Raw genomic sequence first — 19,335 nt, 5'->3', positions numbered from 1 at the left:
ATTGTTAAATTGGGCCCTTGGGTTTTTACTACTTTCACCACCTGAACAGTGCCTATAGTATGACGAGGTGCTACCCATACATCTACACTACCTACATTAACAATGGGGGCATATACTAACCCTCCCTCAGCATAGACTACAGATGGAGACAAAAGCAAGCCTTCTGGAAGAGCATTTTCTTCAGGCCCTAAAGGTTCTAACAAAAATTCAACTACAGCACCTGAAACCTGAGGACAAGTTACCGGGACCATGGTCATAGTAGCTGCAGCAACACAAATTGGGGCCTTACCCTGTGTTCTTACCTTATAAATAGAAGCGGGGCCTGAAATGGCTTCAATCTGTTGGCAACAACGAAGTGCCTGTCTCCAGGCAGGAGCAGCCGTTCGCACCTGAGGGACCTGAAAAAGCTCTGCACCATGTTTGTCAAATAAAATAGAGTAACATTCCTGAATAATATTCATACCTAGCACTGCAGGGATTTTTTCTTTCTGGGCATGCATACTGGGGGAACATGCGTCTTTTACAATCAAAATGCCTTTACTGGGTAAAGTAACACCAAATATACTAACATCCAGTTCTACATATCCCACACATGGAATATCCATGCCATTGGCAGCTTTCAAAGCCAACCATGCACACTCTTGAAGCCCCCCTTTACCCAAATCTGAAAAATGAAAATTAAAATAACTTTCAGTGACAGTGGTAACCATGGAGCCCGTGTCTAATAAACACAAAACATCAACAGTTCCCATTTTGACCTGCAAAGTTGGACAAGATCCTACCAAACTTGAAACTATACCTTGATCCAATTCTGAGCCCAATGTCCCCATCTCCAGCGTGTGGCTCTGCACCCTGGGGGGCACTAGTTTTCCGCCCCTGGTAACACACCAAAAGCTGTGCCAACACTGGAGTTTGGGACATCAGGAACACCAGTTTGAACTATATTAGTACAATATCTAGCAATATGGCCACCTTGATTACATTTAACACATATTGGTTGACCATCAGGTGTTCGACGGAACCTAGTACTTCTAGGGGGCCTAGTTACATTACTAGAACTTCCCTCTGTATTACTTAAGGTTTTCAAAATCAAATCCAGTTGTGCTTGTTGGCGTACAACCATATCTTTTAGCTCTGCAAACTCCGAACTAACCATTCTATTCTCTTCGCATGTAACAATAGCTTGGGTTTCCAGTGAGTGAGGAGCTACTCTACTAGGTCTATTTCGGATAGGTTGCCCCTCCTCCACCCACCGCATTGCCTCTTTGCGTAATTCAAGAAGCGTCCACAAAGGATTTTGCCTTACCAGTCTTTTAAGCTCCCTACGGAGAGTATGATCATAAACATTCTCACAGAACTGGTCCCGTAGAACCACCTGATGGTCAGACATAGCATTAGGGTTAGCTTTTCGGATCCTATCCATCAAATCCATCAAAGCATGAGAAAACTCTTGAAAAGACTCCCCTTCTTTTTGCTTTCTATCAAAAAATTGTTGTTGTAAGGTAACATAAGAAAAGGAAGAACAATACAACTCACGCAAAACACTAAAAATCTGAGTTGAGTTCTCTCTAACTTCCGTAGACCTAAATTTAATTTCAGTCCGAGCTTCCCCCTCTAAATGATCATAAACAAACACAGCTTTGTCCCACTCTGACATGTGTCTCCCTCTAATACAACTTTCCACCTCTTCAATCCAATCTTCAATAGGCAGAGATCCCACTTTACCAGAAAATTTGGGACATTTTCTCTCCCTAGGCAAGTACAAAGCTTGTTCCCTCCTTTGTCCATTACCCTCAAGTGTTGAACTTGAAACACCACCTGCTGAAGCTCCATTTTGTGTCTGTTGTTTCAGTCTCTCATTTTCCACCAGCAGTTGCTCCAACTGTTCCCGTAAGTTATCCAGCTCCTCTGCCATTGCTACAGCAGACTATCAGCTTACACAACAGCAGATCCTGTCCAGTGACAATATCAAGGTCCCACGAAGTCAATCGCTGTTTCTCCCTACAAAAAAAATTACCAAACAAAAAACACTACCTACTTCCCAGCCTACCAAAGAAATAAGTACATCTATACTGATCCGCCCTGCCGACTACGCCAAATTGTAGCACTACGCCACCCCTTCAAAATTAATTGAAAGAGAATACCTTGTTTAATGCACAGGCACAAAGTCAAAACCCTTTGGACTACTCAAAGTACAACAAAAAAGGTTTATTACAAATGATAGGGCAAAAATAATGTACACAATTAAACAGACATGAAATGATTTATTTAAATAAATTAATACAAAATTAATCTCAGCTCTTAAAGATGTTAACCACCAGCTCAAAGCTCTCTATAGTAGCTGGTTCTGTTGTGTGTGGAAAACCTTCAAGGTATTAGGAAACATCAATTTCTTAATGACAGTAAAAAGAAAGAACCAAAAAAATCAATGGAAATAAACACCACAATTCAAATAGAAAACAACTCAAAACATAACCCTTCACTCATAACTTCAAAGAAAACCACAGCAAACATGGATCCCATACCCCAAAGGGATACACACACAGAATACAAGCACGGGTCGAGCTAATGACATAAGGCTGGGAAGATGGTCATCAATAAAAAAGAAACAAAAAGAAAAAAAAGATAACAGAACCCCAGCCAACCGGACTCGTACACAAACAGTTCACAATGTACACTTGCTGCCACCATGCAGCACACTTCTGAGACCGGCCGACCAGGGAACTAAACAAAAACAACACGGGAGAAACAGCAATCGACTTAACTAAAACAGAAAAAACAAACAAAAATTAACAATACATCATTTCTTTTATTCAAACATTAACATTTTCTTAAACACCGTTACCAACTGCCCCATTTCATTTATTAGCTTAAAAGTAGGATACCAAAAACACAACTTTACCTTTATCAGCTACCCAAAAAGCAGCCAATCAGCATTCCAGGTTTTATCCACATCTAAAACACTACAGAAACACTAAACATTTAAAACCATGGTTACCAACTGTACACTCATTTTTATTTAAAAATATTAAATACATTTACCTTCATTGGCAAATAGCAGATATAACAATCAGTTGGTTTTTTGAACATTTATCCAGATCAGTGTGTCAAAAACATCTTTCCAAAGAGAAATTCAAAATTAAACCTTTCATGCAATCTTATTTAAAAAAACTAAGCAAAGCCCATATATTTACCTACACAGGCAGCGGTCAACATACCCAGTTAGCATTACTCAATTCATCTGCATCTAAATAAACAAACAGAATTTTCCCATACAATCAAAATAAATCCCCTTAAATAAACAATTCAACCAAAACAAAAATAATAAACTTGGCCTACCTCATCTGGGGCAAATTCACCACATAGCCAAACAAAGCAGCACCATCCCATGTGCTTTCAAAACAAGGCCCACATTTCAAGGCCTCTTGCCCAGTGCCTGCTTAAAAAGTCTTGGACTAATTAGCCAACCACACCCCCGTACTGGTAAGCCTTGCCTGGCTACACTAAAAAGAAGAAAAAACTAAACGAATGGTTTACAAGTTTAATATGCAATTGTGAATTAGCAAATGCACACATTTAATCAATCACATAAGTTAGAAATTATTAATGCACTTGTAATATGAAGTGGACGCGGGTCCGGATCAAGTTGCCGTCGGGTCCGGATCCGGACCGGAGTCCGGACTTTGAGAACCCCTGATATAGACGGTTTTTTAGCAGCAACAACATGAACGGGCCTTTGTGGACTAAACGCAACTTCAGGTAGACTTTCACAATAACGTTAACTTAAATTATTTTTTCTGATAACAAGGGAAATAAATTGCAAGTAAATTACCTTTGTTAGTATATAAAATCGAACGCGTAACTATTATACTGACTGAGCTCACATTACTGTGTACGTTAAAATTAATGTATACAATGATAGTCCTTGAATTCTTGCCTGGCTGCCAAGCCTCTCTGCACAGTTGTGATCCATGCTTGTCTTCTCCCTTCGTCTTTAGCCATCCAAAACATTTTATTTTCAACAAGGTAGTTTGTTTCATTTATCAATTTAGCCACTAACCAGACCGATAAATAAATACAGACCGGAAGTTAATTTAGGTTCAGACATAACCGCGACAACGCGCGTGAGTATGATTTGATGCACGCGGGTTGTCGCAGTTACGTGTCTTTACCAAACTTCCGGTTTGTATTTATTTATCGGTCTGACTAAACTGAACTCTTGAACAAATACCTCAGCGAAAATAAGAAATGTTTTGGTTTCGAGGGAAGACAGCGATCTTATATTTTATACACTTTTGTTTACCACTATTTAATTTACTGCGGTTTGAAGGGAGGTTTGGCTGCCGATCTGTATTTAAGATTGATATTCATTTTATAATTATACATTATATAGTACACTTTTACACAGTAACGTTAGCTATGTGTAGTTTTTGATACGCTTTAGCTATGATTTGTACTAATCTACTTTTTATTTATTTTTCTTGTTATTAGAAATAAACTACTCTTAAAGGACTCTGTTGTTATTGATTCTTTGCAGAGTTTACCGGAAGTTACATTTATTCCATGAAAGCCTTACGTTGTTACTGCTGAAACCATCTAGCAATGATGAATTAACTTTTCCCACTATTAAATAAATATCTGGCTGCTTATTAGCATTTTAAGTCATTTTGAATTGAAGGTGAAAGTATTTGTGCATAGTAAACCACTGCAACCAGTTATTATAACAAATTATTCGCATTCATAAAAAAATAACAGGCAGACAAATAGCAGTTACTGTAAACACTGGATTAACACTTATTATATTGCAGCATTTGGGATATGACAAACATGGAAATATTCTTCTGCCAAATGCATAAATGTAAATGTATTTAAAACGGGATGAATGGCAAATTCTGTATTCCTCAGACACCTGCCAACAAATTAAATAATGATGATATACAAATGGATCAAAACGTATAAATGATATAATGATAATTTATTCTGCATACAGATTAAAACATTAGTTTCATTCAGATACGCAGTCAGGAAGCCATGACAGTTACATATAAACATACTTACAACTTTACCCACCTTTGTGTTATCCCACAAATCCATTACTTAGTCCTCAATATTATTGCCGTATTTTAGCAATACATTATATTTCAAATATGAAATCATACACAGATTGATATGCTGTTAACTATACACTGATTATTATTGGACTATAACAGAGAGGATGTTGTCAACCAGGTCTGCTGTCCATGTGTTGCCCCATCTGAAATGATCTGATGTCCTCTCCGATAAATTCATTCACTAAAGAGAAATATATATACACATCATTTATCATCAGTCAAAGTTCATCCAACATGAAATGTTGTCCAGCTATGTAGTGTATATAAACTATTCCTTCATGTATATCACACACAGTTATACCCACCTTCCTCCAATGTGATATGTTGCATCGATGAAGGTCCTGTAAAGTCAGGGTGACCCTCCAGCTTCAGACCATCTCTTTCACACGAGGGTCGCATTTGGTGGTCCCAGCCATCATAGTGGCTGTACGGCGGTGGACACAGATCCTGATATTGGACATTGTTTAACGGAGGCGAGGAGCACATGTCTTGTGGGCCCTGAGGATACGGGGAATGAGCGAGCGGAGGAAGCGGCGAGCCGGAGATAGGGCTGCTTGCGGGATATGGACTCAAAGAGCAGGAGTGTGAGGGAGACGGTGATGAGGATAGGTAGGGGGAGTCCAGCCAGGGGGATTGAGACGGTGAGGGGGAAAGAGGCTGCGAGACTCTTGGGTACATGGGAGGAAGAAGCTCAGTGAAGCCCAGTTCAAGGCTCTCGAAGCTGGGATGCCTTTCGGTCAGGGCACCTCGACCCCCGCTGTCCTCTGGGACATCCGGTTTACGGCAGTACTCATCCTGGTAAGCATGCGAGGGGGAGTAATCGCTGGAATACGGAGGGAGGTGGAAGGACATGTTTCTGTCGTCTATGGAAAGATCTGGCCTCACATGTAAACCCCTGTCTGCTACACCACCGCTCCCTATGGGGCAAAGCGTCACCCCTTCCAGTGGTAAGTGGGTGGGGCGGGACATGAGGGGATCTTCTTCTTTAAACATGACTGATAAATAAGAATAAGAATGAGAGAATGAAAGTAATGGAGAGGGAAATAAATAAAAATGCCTAACAAAATAGATGGATCTATTTACAACACTTTAAAGTTTCTGTGCCACAGGTTTGAAACACTCACTGGGAAGATATTTAAAACAGTGCGTGCTGCTCCTCTTGCGTTTCCCATTGGACACATATAAGCAGACGGACACCGGGTGACTCAGGGAAAGATCATTGTAGGCCGGCACTCGTACACACAACAAACGCTACACCGTAAGAAAAACAAACAAGGTGTTAATCTAATATTCAATTTACATACATTTAATGTAAAGTTTGACATTTGTAGATTTACCTCATTGCTTTTGTCCCTGTCTACATGAGCCTCTTCCTCCCACTGGACTTTGCCATCTAGACATCAAAAATAACTTATTTAACACAACCTCAACATTGATTCCCTTACTATAAGCTTTTCCAAGCTTTATAATATTAAAACAGGGATCTGAAAACAACTTCTGACTTTAAATCCCCAAAACGTGCATTCATCCTTCACAGAAGTAATCCACACGGCTTCAAGGGGTTAATAAAGGTCATCTGCAGGTAATCAATGCGATTTTGTAAGAAAAATATCCATATTTTAAATTTACTAGATTGTGGTAACGACGCCATCTTGGATTCAAGCAATTCACGCAAGAGTTTTTGCGTAGTGAAAGTTATTTGCTAATTCAATGCAAAATCCCAGTAGCGCCTCACTGCAGAATATGACATCCAGGGGGCGGGGTTTCGCAGTGAGAAATATCTCCAAAATCTTGGACTCTTGCTTGGACCTGAACACGAGTGGCATGGATTCCTTTTCGCACCTGAACTTGTAATGCGCTTGACTTGGACTGTTCCTCGCACCTGAGCTTGTAATACGTGCGACCCTGACATTTCCTTGCACTATAGAGGTTGTTTAAAACCAGTGAGTGTGGCACGCAGGAAATTTCAGAGCGCCTGGGCTTTAAATGGGTCATATTCTGAATTTTTTTAAGATGTAAAATAAGTATTTGGTGTCCCCAGAGTGCTTATGTAAAGTTTTAGCTCAAAATACCCCACAGATAATTCATTTTAACATGTTAAAATTGCCACTTTGTAGGCCTGAGCAAAAGTGTGCAATTTGTGGGTGTGTCCTGTAAAATGCAAATGAGCTGATGAAATTCAAACACTGATCACAATAATGGTGGTTTATTGCAATTGAAACTTAAAGGGGACATATTATGAAAATCTGACTTTTTCCATGTTTAAGTGCTATAATTGTGTCCCCAGTGCTTCTATCAACCTAGAAAATGTGAAAAAGATCAACCCAGTAACTTAGTTTTGGTAAACCATTTTCTCCAAGCATGTGAAAAAATAGGTCATTGTAAATTGGCTCCTATTGTGATGTCAGAATAAGGTAATACCGCCCCCTTTATCTGCACTATCCAACCACAGCACTGCCATTTAGTTCAAAGAGAAAGAGAAAGAAAAGAAGGACTTGACAGCACAATTGAGTTTCAATTATAACAAACCACCATCATTGTGATCAGTGTTTGCACTTCAGCCGCTCATTTGCATTTAAATGACACACCCAAAACGGCACACTTTTGCTCAGACCAAGATTAAGACTTAGTTTACATCTTAAATAAAATCTCATAATATGTCCCCTTTAATTGTGCTGTCAAATATTTTTTCTCTCCCTTTCTCTCTGCACTAAATGGCAGTGCTGTGGTTGGATACTGCAGATTAAGAGGGCAGTATTTTTGTAATTGCCTTGCTACCTACCTCACAAAACAAAATCTGAACAACCTAATTTTTTACATGCTTGCAAAGAATGGTTTACCAAAACCATTAAAAGTTACTGGGTTGTACTTTTTCATGTTCTCTGGGTTGATAGGAGCACTAGGGACCCAATTATAGCACTTAAACATGCAAAAAGTCAGATTATCATGTTTTAATGATACGCTCGGATTAATGGCATCAGGTTTAAGAAGGTTGCGGTCATGACAGTATTGCAATCAGCTTCTTTTTTGTCCTCTAATCAACTGGCTTGTCATAAATGAGTAAGAAACTATTGACCCCCCCACCCCTGATACTATCGTGTATTCGCGATCTTACAGTCTGACGAGGGGACGATCTCACTAGTATGGAGCATACTGCCCAACACTAGTCTGAAAGATAATGGACATAATGTATCTCGGATAGCTTGAGGGTGAGGATAATTTTGATATTTGGCTGGAGTATCGCTTTAAGATGTGGCTACTTCGTTTTCCATGCTTGTAACTTGTTCCTGTTGGTTGAGCACTGCGTTAGAAGCTCAAATGCCATAGGTTTGATACCTATTGAACATATATACTGATTCAAATGTATATCTTGTATGCACTGTAAGTCACTTAGGATAAAAGCTTCTGACAAATGTGTACATGCATCTTTTATTGCCAATTCTGTTGTTAAAGAAATACTCCACTTTCATAAAAAATACAGATAATTTACTCACCCCCATGTCTTCCAAGATGTTTATGACTGTCTTTGTTCAATCAAGAAGTTTTTTGAGAAAAACATTCCAGGATTTTTCTTCATATAGTGGACCTCAATGCTTTACAGTGTCAATGCAGTTTAAAATTGCAGCTTCAAAGGGCTCTTAATGATCCCAACCGAGGCATAAGGGTCTTATCTAGCGAAACACACTTGTAAAAACTGGTGCGGAAGTTTTGCAAACATCATGCATGACCTTTCACCGTGATTAGGTAATACGTAAGGTCACATTGGCGTTGTGGTTTAAAAGTACATAGTTTGTATTTTATTGGCAAAAATAACAATCGTTTCACTAGATAAGACCCTTATGCCTCAGTTGGGATCGTTAAAGCCTTTTGAAGCTGCATTAAAACTGCAATTTAGACTGCATTGAAACTGTAAACTGTGAGGTCCATTAAAGTCCACTATAAGGAGAAAAATCCTGTATTTGTTTCCTCAATAAACTCAACTTCTTCTTGACTGAACAAAGAAAGACATAAACATCTTGGATGACATGGGGGGGAGTAAATTATCAGAATTTTTTTATGAAAGTGAAATATTTCTTTAAATATGCATTAATTTACCATGATGCTTACCTGAACCTCTCTCCATAAAGAAAACTCTGGAGTTGGGCAGGAAGTTTGTCCCACCCAGTATAAGCTCCTCCCCTCCTTCAGCTGAGCAGGAATTGAGACTGACAGACTCCACTACTGGAAGCTCTTGTGCAGAGCGCTGTGCTGTTGATGGAGGGAGATATTTAACCATATTTACCTGTGACAAACCATTTAAAGGATTTTAAATTAATGTACTGAAGTAAGAGTGACTAAACAAGGCCACTAAAAGGCTTATATAATTAAATTAAGCCTTTTATATATTTGATATATTATAGATTTAATATGGCAAGACTTAGGTTCTTAAATGTCTTGTGACAAGACTTGCAAGAACCAATCACTGTTTTTGACAAAGCAGATTACAGTAACAGATGTAATACTGTCTGTACAAATCCCTTTAGGTAAGTCACACCACTAGACTGCCATGTTTGCAACGCAAAGGCAGTTATTTTAATCATGCAAGAATACATTTTGTGTGAACGTAACCATAGTAAGGACTGAAGTACAGGTGTGACAATAGTCTTGTGCTGTGTGAACAAACCCAATGAGATTTGAAGTTATGTTGCCGTTTGAAGTAAGTGCTCAAATCTGCTTGTTTTGGTTTCATTTTTACTAAATAGGCATACATTTTTAATAATTTTCTTACACAAACCTATAGTTTTGCTTTAGCAGACATTAAGTAACCCCATGCAGCCATTTGGATTACTTTAATGATTGAAGCATGCACTTTTTTGGGACTATACATGTATATAAACTATAAGTGACGGATACTTCTATGAAAAACCTTTCCAAATACAGTCAAATAGATCTGAGATTTCATGAGGTGTAGTATGAGAGAATTTGGGTGAACTCCCACTGAAAAGACCAGTTAAAACCAGTTAGGCTGGTTTTAGCTGGTCTCCAAGTATGATTTTAGCTGGTCAAGCTGGTGTAGCAGGCTAGTTTTAGATGGGTTTTGGACACTCTTAGTGACCGTTAAAGAGCGCAACACACACGTCTACCGGAAATCCTATATAATTCAACCAGGGTATGACTTTCGAAGCTACTGAAGTGGTTTCAGAAAAGTGTTGCATATGCATCAGACATTCGGCTGAGGCTAGCTTAACAATAGCTTGTTGCCTATGTCATTCATCTATTCGAGTGAATAGTGTTAAAGGAAAACACCAAACTTTTTCAATATTTTACTATGGTCTTACCTCAACTTAGACAAATTAATACATACATATATTTATTCAATGCATGCATTTAACCTTTGTACAGCGCGTTGTGAATGTGTTAGCATTTAGCCTAGCCCCATTTATTCCTTAGGATCCAAACAGGAATAAATTTAGAAGCCACCAAATGTTCCACTTCCATGTTTCCCTATGTAAGTAGTTACACAAGTAAGTATGGTGGCACAAAATAAAACGTAGCGATTTCTAAGCGAATACAAACTAAGGGGTGGGACACACCAAAGCTTTTTTACGTGGCTGAAAACACCTGGAGGACGCCGAATGCCAGCTGTTTTTTCAGCTGAGCACCGGCTTTCGTCAGCTGAGCGCTTTGGTAGCTGTGATACTTGAGCTTTGAGCCGGTTGGTTGTTGTGATACTTGTCTTGCCCCTCCGGCCACATGCGCCGGCCACGGACGTAAAAGCTTTGGTGTGCACGCCCCCTAAGTGCACTTCTGCCATACAATATAGTTCTCATTTTTATCTGCTTAAAACATCGCTATGAATGGTACTTGGCTGAATGCTAACATACGATGCGCTGTACAAAGATTAAGTGCACGCATCTAAAAAAGATAGGTATGTTAATTTTAGGTTAAGTTAAGAACATAGTAAAATATTGAAAAACTGTGGTGTTTTCCTTTAACATTACGAACACTTCATTTTGTATTGTTTTGCAATTTTTTTGCAAATGATTGACTCAGTGTGCAAGGTTTCTGTGCATGATGAATTTGTAGGATGCTGAATACGAAAATTTTGTACTACAGTGTGCAAAGATCTTTATGTTTGCTAATGAATCTAATGCAGGATGCACAGCGTCATTCTATGAGAGTTTTTTGGAGAGCCTGTATTACATTTTGACAAGATCACAAAACAATCTGTGCTGCCCAGACTGTTCAGATTAGGCAAATAATCAAGGACCTTGCACAGACCTTCAGACAGATGTTTTTAAAAGTGGGAACCACAAGTATTGTCTGAAAACATTTCCCATAATTTACTATTGTTGGTTACTTGGTTCAAAGAAGAAGATTATTTTACATACAGTACAGGTTCATTTCTGTTTCAAAAAATCAAGAAAATTTTCAGTGGGACCTCTCTTATTAAGCAGAGTATAAATTGGCACTATCTACAGCAGTGGTTCTCAAACTTTTCGGTGTGCGCCTCCGCTTCTGTAGGGTTCACCCCTTTCGCGGCCTCCCCCAAAGAAAATTCATGACATAAAATGTAGAATGTGAATTAAACAAAACATGTTAAATTACACAATGTAGTGCTGTTGGTTGGTAGCTACATTTTTCTGAGGTTTGATAAATTAATGTATTTTATAAAATGTCATAAAACTGGGGCCCCCCTCTTGCACCATCTTGTGCCCCCCCCCTCGTATGAGAACCACTGATGTACAGTTCAGTAATAATTTTAATTCCTCTCCTTTTTTTATTTCCATTATTCATTATCTTCCACGTCATAAGACACACACTGAATAATACATTTATAATGAGGAATTAATTTACCAATGGGCGTGGATAATGACTTGTTACACTCACAGCATTCAATGGGTAAAGAGGCCACTTGCAGGGCTAACACTCGCCCTGGTGGGACGATGGGCGGAGGCAGGGGCAGGTGCGTGCGAAACACCAAACGCACTCGCGTGTTTTTTCTCCCTACGTCCGTCTCTCCTTTCCTGAGCTCAATGTCGGAGTTCCTCAGCTTTAGGATACCTGCACAGTCAATACTGAGAAAGAATTCAGAGAGAGGATTCAGAAAATATCACACACTAAAGTATCTATAACACACATTCAGATTGTTAAATGTCTCACAGGGCAATCATGTTGTTTTCGGGGTTGAGGGGGATGTCCAGCAGTTTGGTGCCAGCCTGGATGCTCTCCTGACTGGCAGTGCCCACCATCTTTCCTGTCACTCTGCATTGGATTGAAAACATATATCATCAAAGATTTAGATCTATGGTATCACACACTTAATTTGGTCAAGTTCACAGGATAGGAAAGTGTAACCTGTGTATTTGATAGAACGGATGAGGCCTTATTGACCGGTCGTCAGCGGTTCCTACAAACACCTGTAAGGAGAGCGGCTGTCTCTCGGTGTAACCCGTGAGCTGGAGGACATTGTCAGGCAGAAAGAGGGAAAATAAAGATGAGACACAATAATAATAATAATAATAATAATGAGTTTTATTTGTCATACAAAAAGACCTATGGCCTTAACAGAGATAAGCAAAGTGATGGCACCTATAAATATTAAATGTTACCTTCACAACTGGATGACCTCCAGGTGATGCTTTCACTGCTCCCCGACTGCCCTCGGTTTCATAATGAGCCCGATGATGTGGTCGTGGCTGCACCTCTATGCGCAGCTCATACTGGTCGAACTGTGAAGGCAGGGGCCAATCCAGCGGTGGCAGTGCATTAGACCTGTGAAAACATCAAAGCGGAAAGAATCTAAGTTCAAAGATCAAAGCTCATTATTCCTGTAAAAAATTAGATGGGGCAAACCTAAAAATTGGACTGTGTGCGCTGGCCCTGGTTCTTCCCCAGCCCAGAGCAGGGGGCACCGATAGGTAATCCATGCCTATTGTAGGGGGCTCCCTCCTCATCTGAGAAACCTCTGGGAGGGGGCAAGGAGAGTTTGGAATGGGGGTCGACTCTGGATCAATTTCTCGGGATGATACCTGTAACAGCATAAGAATTGTGCATGGCCAAAAACACACCAAGATGGTGAATATACAAAATATAGACAATTCGATTCTTACATCACACACATATTTATTTCATTGAATCGAAACTAGGGATGCACTGATGTATCGGCCTATAATCGGTATCAGGAGATAAAAGCAATTTTCCGACTGTTGAATATCAATCGAATGTTTAAAAACAGCTGAAGATCTATATCCAGGCATTCAAAACAGGTGAATAAATGGGTAAGAACTCATGCGGTGTGTAAAAAAAATGTCCTTTGTGTGGAAATATTTTGAATTAGATGCTATTTTAATAATCAAATATTGAGTATCAGCACAGACATTTTGGTGCATCCCTAATATTATCAAAGAAAAGCAGTAATATCTTACAAATGAAAAGCAGTAATATTTCATACGAATGCTCACAAGATGATTCAGAGATTGGACACCCAATTGAACTTTAGGAGCATCACCTGTTCCACAGAGGTCTTCCTGGTTTTCTGTGGGATGTTGAGATCACAGCTTGTTGGTGCCTGAGTTGAGGTTTCTCCTGTGTCGGGCAGAGAGGTGGGATCCTCAGAGTAGCTGCTTCTGCGGGAGGTGTTGGGGGAGGCCAGTGGGGAGTTCCTGCGCTTTTTGCCCCCGGGTGAAGTGGGACGCGAGGAGGGCGATAGGCAGAAGTGGGCGGCTGCGTCATTAAGCTCCTCCTCCTCCACCAGCAGGGAATCGCAGCTGGAAGCTGGACTCAGCCATCCACGAGATGAGGAACTGGATGCAGGGCTGGGGGTGGGACTCAAGGATCCTGCACCTGTCATGACATCACGGTAAGAGTCTAGCAGGGGCAGGTATAGACGTTCCCTGTCCCAGCCACCGCCACTGTCCCAGTAACTTCCTCCTCCTGGGACTGAATCATCTTCGGGGGAGATTGTGGTGATCTGGATGCTGGGGCACTCCAGCACTTTCGACTCGGATACCTGGGGTGAGAGAACACAAAATTTGTATCATAAATATATATTTGTGATAAAACTCTTTTTGGAAATAGGTCAACAAATTTGTACCCAATTTTACTTCCAGAATGTGATATTTTAAACTCAAACAAGGTTAGAAAAAAGGGGGAGATTATGTATCATTTTGGACCAGAACAACTTGCCCAGCGTGGTATTTATATGAGAGGTGGCCAGAGAGTTTTATGAGAGTATAAAAATAGTGAATCATTGATAAAGTATTCAACATTTTTGTTTGTTTAAGATAACACGCACAGATGAAAAAAGTGCATTAAGCAAATAGGGACAATTTCATTCTTCATGAAAACAATACACAAATATACTGCTTTAATAATAATACATAGTCCTTATAAATAATAAACTATTTGACCTCTGTTATTTATTTGAGGGTCATTTATCTATGTGCCAAATTAAATATGTTCAGCAACAGCTCATGGCAACACATTCTGTTCACATTAAACATCACTGGGCAACAAAAACCAACTCCCAAAATTAAAGCCAGACATCTGGATTTATTTCACCATAATTAATCACAATGTGAAACACAATCCTTGTTCGTGGATATTTTAGAAATCTACAATGCAGGTAAAAGCGGTTCTCACCTGTATTGATCTGGCTGGCAGACTCTCATATGTGCCACTGATGTCTCTGACTAAAGCCCGTCTGGGTGGTGGAGAGTGCATCCCTGCCCTGTGACCGGCTGATGGAGAGGGCAGAGGGATGCCCACCGGTTGACCAGACATTGTGTTAGTCATGTTGGTCTCTGTGAAGAAAATAAATAGCTATAGATAATAGAGCAGGGCAAATCACAAGCTTACTGGAATGCATATGGGATAAACATATGGTGAAATATGAGACATGGGGCCTATAATTGCCTTTGTGTGTAGACTTCATTTATTTTTTCCACAGGGGTACACAGAGACTTTTTTAACTCAAATAATAGCTACAGTTTTACAAAGTGATTTTTGAAGTATACTATAAAACTAAAAGCTTACAAAAAATACCATGGTACAAAACCACAGTAATTTTGCACTACAGCCAATACTGTAAAAATAGCAATAAGATCAACATATGGATGCCGGTTTTTTATGTTATAAAAGCAGATTGATTCAAATAACCGTGGTTTTATTATAGTAAAAGTGGAGTAATCATGTTCCTTGCAAATTGATACAAAAATAACCATGGTTTTATTACAGTAAAAGTGCAGTAATCACACTTTTAGCCTATTGATAAAACATGGTTTTATTACAGTAAAAGTGCAGTAATCACACTTTTAGCCTATTGATAAAACATGGTTTTATTACAGTAAAAGTGCAGTAATCACACTTTTAGCCGATTGATAAAACATGGTTTTATTACAGTAAAAGTGCAGTAATCATGTTTTAGCAGATTAATAAAAAACACGGTTTTACTACAGTAAAAGTGCAGTTATCATGTCTTTAGCAGATTGATAAAAATACAGTTTTATTAAAGTGAAATTAGAGTAATCATGATTTTAGCGAATTAAATAAAAATTAATTTATTACAGTAAAAGTGGAGTTACCATGTTCTTAGCAGATTGATAAAAACACGGTTTTATTACAGTAAAAGTGCAGTAATCATGTTTTAGCAGATTGATAAAAAACACAGTTTTATTACAGTAAAAGTGCAGTAATCATGTTTTTAGCAAATTGATAAAAGATACGGTTTTATTATAGTAAAAGTAGAGTAATCATGATTTTAGCAAATTGATAAAAAATATTTTACAACAGTTAAAGTGCAGTAATCACATATTTAGCAGATTGATTAAAAACACAGTTTTATTACAGTAAAAGTGCAGTGATCATGTTTTTAGCAAATTGATAAAAGATACGGTTTTAGTATAGTAAAAGTAGAGTAATTATGATTTTAGCAAATTGATTAAAAATATTTTATAACAGTTAAAGTGCAGTAATCACATATTTAGCAGATTGTTAAAAACACAGTTTTATAACAGTAAAAGTGCAGTAATCACATTGTTAGCAGATTGATAAAACACGGCTTTATTACAGTAAAAGTGCAGTAATCATGTTTTTAGCAGATTGATAAAAGACACGTTTTTATTATATTAAAAGTGCAGTAACTATGTGTTTATTACAGTAATAGTTCAGTAGTCATGTATGTAGCAGATTAATAAAAACAACCATGGGTTAATTCAAGTAAAAGTTCAGTAGTCATGTTTTTAGTAGATTTATAAAAAACATGGTTTATTGCAGTAAAAGTGCAGTAATAACGTTTTTAGCAGACTGATAAAAACACAGTTTTATTACAGTAAAAGTGCATTCAAATCGTTTTTTTCCCAGATTTATTAGAAAAAAACTGTAAAACCCAGTTACCATGTTTTTGGCAGATTGATTCCTATTTGTACTTTCTTTCTTTCTTTTTTTTTTTTTTACAAAATTCCATGGTTATTTTTTGTATGGGTAGTTCTAGTCACCATTGATTCTACGTTGGTGATAAATATTTACTATAGGCCCTACAACACAGTAAGTTGTAATTGGTTATAACATACTTGAATTAAACTGCACATGTATTAAGATGTTAAATATTTCAAGAATGACAATAAACATTTGACGACCGCAGTTGCGTTTAGGGCGTTAAAGCGACGATGTCTATCTGTACATCTCAACGCTATTGACGCGGATTCATGACGCTGGTGTGTGCGGTACAGGCAGATGCCAGGAGGGGAAAAGAGGGCAGAGAAAATGAATAAAGGAGGGAATATTTTGGAGCGAGGTATGTATGTGCATGCTCAGTAAACAGAGACTGAGGGTTCGGGTCCAGATGGCAGCCGTTAACTGCACTCACACGCACAGCTGATTAAAAACACATTGCGCTGCTCTCCACACTCACTCATAAACACACGCACACTGCAGCGGGAAACAACTCAGACTAAACTAACGAGAAATTAAACTTGTGGTCGCTTTCTGAACCTAATAAGACATAAAAAACTATCATACAATATGCACAAAAGTGCGTTTGTTTGTACTGTGAATGTTTTGATTTAATGAACGAGATTAGATCTGCGTTTTTCTTTATTACAGATAACACGAGGTTGTGACAGTGATAATAGTTTATATTGTTCTATTTTGTATTTAAATAGTTACGTTAGCCCAAATCTATACCAGTACCATTAAAGACCACCATCCAAATATGTACGGCCCTGCCATGTGTCTACTGACCGCTGATGCCGGTTGACTCATGATGATGCTGGCCGCTCTCAGTGCAGTCCTGCGGGCCGCAGCGGTTCTGGCTCGGCGGATCCTCCTCGAACACAAGTTTAAACTCGAACTCTCCCTCCTCCCATCCCGAGCCCGGCGCGGCCCCCATCTCTCCACTCCGACAAAAGTGTCACCCACACCGGCAACTTATAAATCACCCGGTCCCGTAGACTCCTCTGAGATGAAGAGTTGAGTTGAGCTCTAAAACTCGTGGGAAATCATCAACCTTTTCCAGAAATCCTCCGTGCGCGTTCAAGTTCAAGTGTAATGAAATAAAGACGGAAAGTTAATATTCAGAGCGTCATTTAAGGATCACGTTTGCCTGGATCGTTGTCTTATCTCCGCCTTGCATCTCTTTATGTAACTTTTTTCTTCCCAGCAGATTCGTTGCGATTTCCTTGACAGTCGGTTATAATAACTTCATCTCACGAACGTCTATCGTCCATATCCGACCGGCCGATCGCGCTCAAAATCCAAACGCTTTCACGTGCAGTAATAAATAGGCGTTGAATTTTACATTCATACTACGTCGCACACACTGACATTCAACAAAAAGTTTTACTGTATGAAGTTTTTCGTTCTTTACCCTTAATTGCCTTTGGGCGGGTTCATCAGACCCGTTATAAACTCCCTATTAGGCATTTGAGCTGTCGATCAAAAGACCCCCCTCTTTATAGCGGTACATGCCCTCTTTTGCAGTACACTCTTTTCAGCGCGCCGATTGGCCAGCGGATTTAACCACATCTTTCAGCGTGAATTATAACTGCACGGTATCCTCAAGAATCTAGTCCAACAAACATTTAGGAACACGTTCTCCTTCATCCGATAGTGAATTCCTTTGGACGAGGACCAGGCAAACACGTCTGGCGAACAGATCGCAAGAAAAAAATAATAATTTCACATTCCACATGTTTAACAGTTTATTCAAGTGCACGAGAAAGTTTCTCCCTCATGACACAGACAAAATACTGAACCTTTCTATCACCAATATGAAGGCTTATCCATTCATGACACCCGTCCTTCTTTATCATAAAGTGTATTTTATTTCATGCAGCACTGCGCAGACCAGTCGTAATATGACGTCGATTTATCGCGAGAGCAATCGAAATCGTTGCGCTCTCGCGGTACTTTGATGCCGATCTGTCTGCGCAGCGCCGTATGATGTCGAACACGCCGATACACTCCCATCATACTTTCTTCTGTGTAGCCCCGCCCCTTCCTTCTCCCCAACTTCTATCCCAGCATTTCTCCCCTCCTTCCTTTCCCCTGTAAGATCTGTTTCTCATTATCCTCTGTAGTCTGCACTCTGTCTGAGACGAGAGACGAAAAAACTTAAATAAACACGTCCTCTCTCTATTCCTTCACCACCTCTTTGACAGTTCTCACAATAATTATCTGTTATCTTTATTTCAAAGCGTGTTTCCGTGCTGTCTGTCGTTTGATGAAGTTGATTAAGAAGCATCTCTCTCTCTCTCTATTTTACGTAGTTAGTTTTTACTATAGTGCTGCAGAATATGACAGTAATGATTACATTTTGTAAATGTATACTACAGTATTTTTTGGTATTAACTTTAGTGAATTGATAAATTGTAGTAAATACTGTTGTGTACTTTAATATTTCCTATAGTACGGTTAAAAACACTGAAGGGATTTGACTACAGTTTAACTATAATTTTCAACATTACATTTCCTAAATATTATTTTCGAAGGATGTAGCCTAATGCCTTTTGTAATAGGATCTTGTGTGTTCCTACCCATGTGATTTTATTGTGAGGCGTGCCCAGTTAGATTTAATCAGAGTTTTGCATCTCTTAAGTTTTTAATGTTGTGTGGCGATTCCAAAAGCACATTTATGAGAGAATATTGCCATCATGTGGCCAACAAAGGTAGCCAATCTGAATCTGTTCCCACACAGCTTCTCATCACGTCACAATGACGTCGGCTACATGCAAATTTGACTCGT

At 39.1% G+C, this 19,335-nt stretch overlaps 2 protein-coding genes across 3 annotated transcripts; both read right to left on the bottom strand.

Moving 5' to 3' along the window:
- Positions 1 to 753: 753 nt before the first annotated feature.
- Positions 754 to 3,488, bottom strand: LOC135767418 (uncharacterized). The gene is made up of 3 exons (XM_065277123.2): positions 3,043 to 3,488; positions 2,903 to 2,963; positions 754 to 2,764 (listed from the first exon to the last, which is right to left on the bottom strand). Exon 3 carries the CDS (start codon positions 1,913 to 1,915, stop codon positions 863 to 865), a length of 1,053 nt encoding a protein of 350 aa, XP_065133195.1. The 5' UTR covers positions 1,916 to 2,764; positions 2,903 to 2,963; positions 3,043 to 3,488; the 3' UTR covers positions 754 to 862.
- A 1,470-nt stretch (positions 3,489 to 4,958) lies between these two features.
- nfatc4 (nuclear factor of activated T cells 4) lies at positions 4,959 to 18,030 on the bottom strand. 2 transcript variants are annotated; one of them, XM_065277033.2, is made up of 13 exons: positions 17,334 to 18,030; positions 14,736 to 14,896; positions 13,603 to 14,103; positions 12,948 to 13,123; positions 12,704 to 12,866; positions 12,450 to 12,550; positions 12,255 to 12,356; positions 11,949 to 12,169; positions 9,219 to 9,359; positions 6,449 to 6,504; positions 6,236 to 6,362; positions 5,417 to 6,106; positions 4,959 to 5,292 (listed from the first exon to the last, which is right to left on the bottom strand). In XM_065277033.2, exons 1-13 carry the CDS (start codon positions 17,479 to 17,481, stop codon positions 5,222 to 5,224), a joined length of 2,658 nt encoding a protein of 885 aa, XP_065133105.1. In that variant the 5' UTR covers positions 17,482 to 18,030; the 3' UTR covers positions 4,959 to 5,221. The 2 variants fall into 2 exon arrangements, with proteins under 2 accessions (XP_065133105.1, XP_065133106.1); XM_065277034.2 differs by having other exon boundaries at positions 11,982 to 12,169; positions 17,334 to 18,028.
- Between the last annotated feature and the right edge of the window lie 1,305 nt (positions 18,031 to 19,335).

The sequence above is a fragment of the Paramisgurnus dabryanus genome, chromosome 6 (assembly GCF_030506205.2).
Source record: "Paramisgurnus dabryanus chromosome 6, PD_genome_1.1, whole genome shotgun sequence".
Lineage (NCBI taxonomy): Eukaryota > Metazoa > Chordata > Actinopteri > Cypriniformes > Cobitidae > Paramisgurnus > Paramisgurnus dabryanus.
Note: the sequence above shows the minus strand (reverse complement) of the source record. Positions and strands in the feature narration are given on the sequence as shown.

Bases quoted from the DNA above. Each gene is read 5' to 3' on its own strand.
- LOC135767418 (XM_065277123.2), bottom strand. From the start codon at position 1,915: ATGGCAGAGGAGCTGGATAACTTACGGGAACAGTTGGAGCAACTGCTG.
- nfatc4 (XM_065277033.2), bottom strand. From the start codon at position 17,481: ATGGGGGCCGCGCCGGGCTCGGGATGGGAGGAGGGAGAGTTCGAGTTT. The intron at 14,897-17,333 runs GTCAGTAGACAC...TTTTCTTCACAG, and splicing joins TGAGTCAACCGGCATCAGCG to AGACCAACATGACTAACACA. The intron at 14,104-14,735 runs GTGAGAACCGCT...CTCTCACCCCAG, and splicing joins TGCCAGCCAGATCAATACAG to GTATCCGAGTCGAAAGTGCT.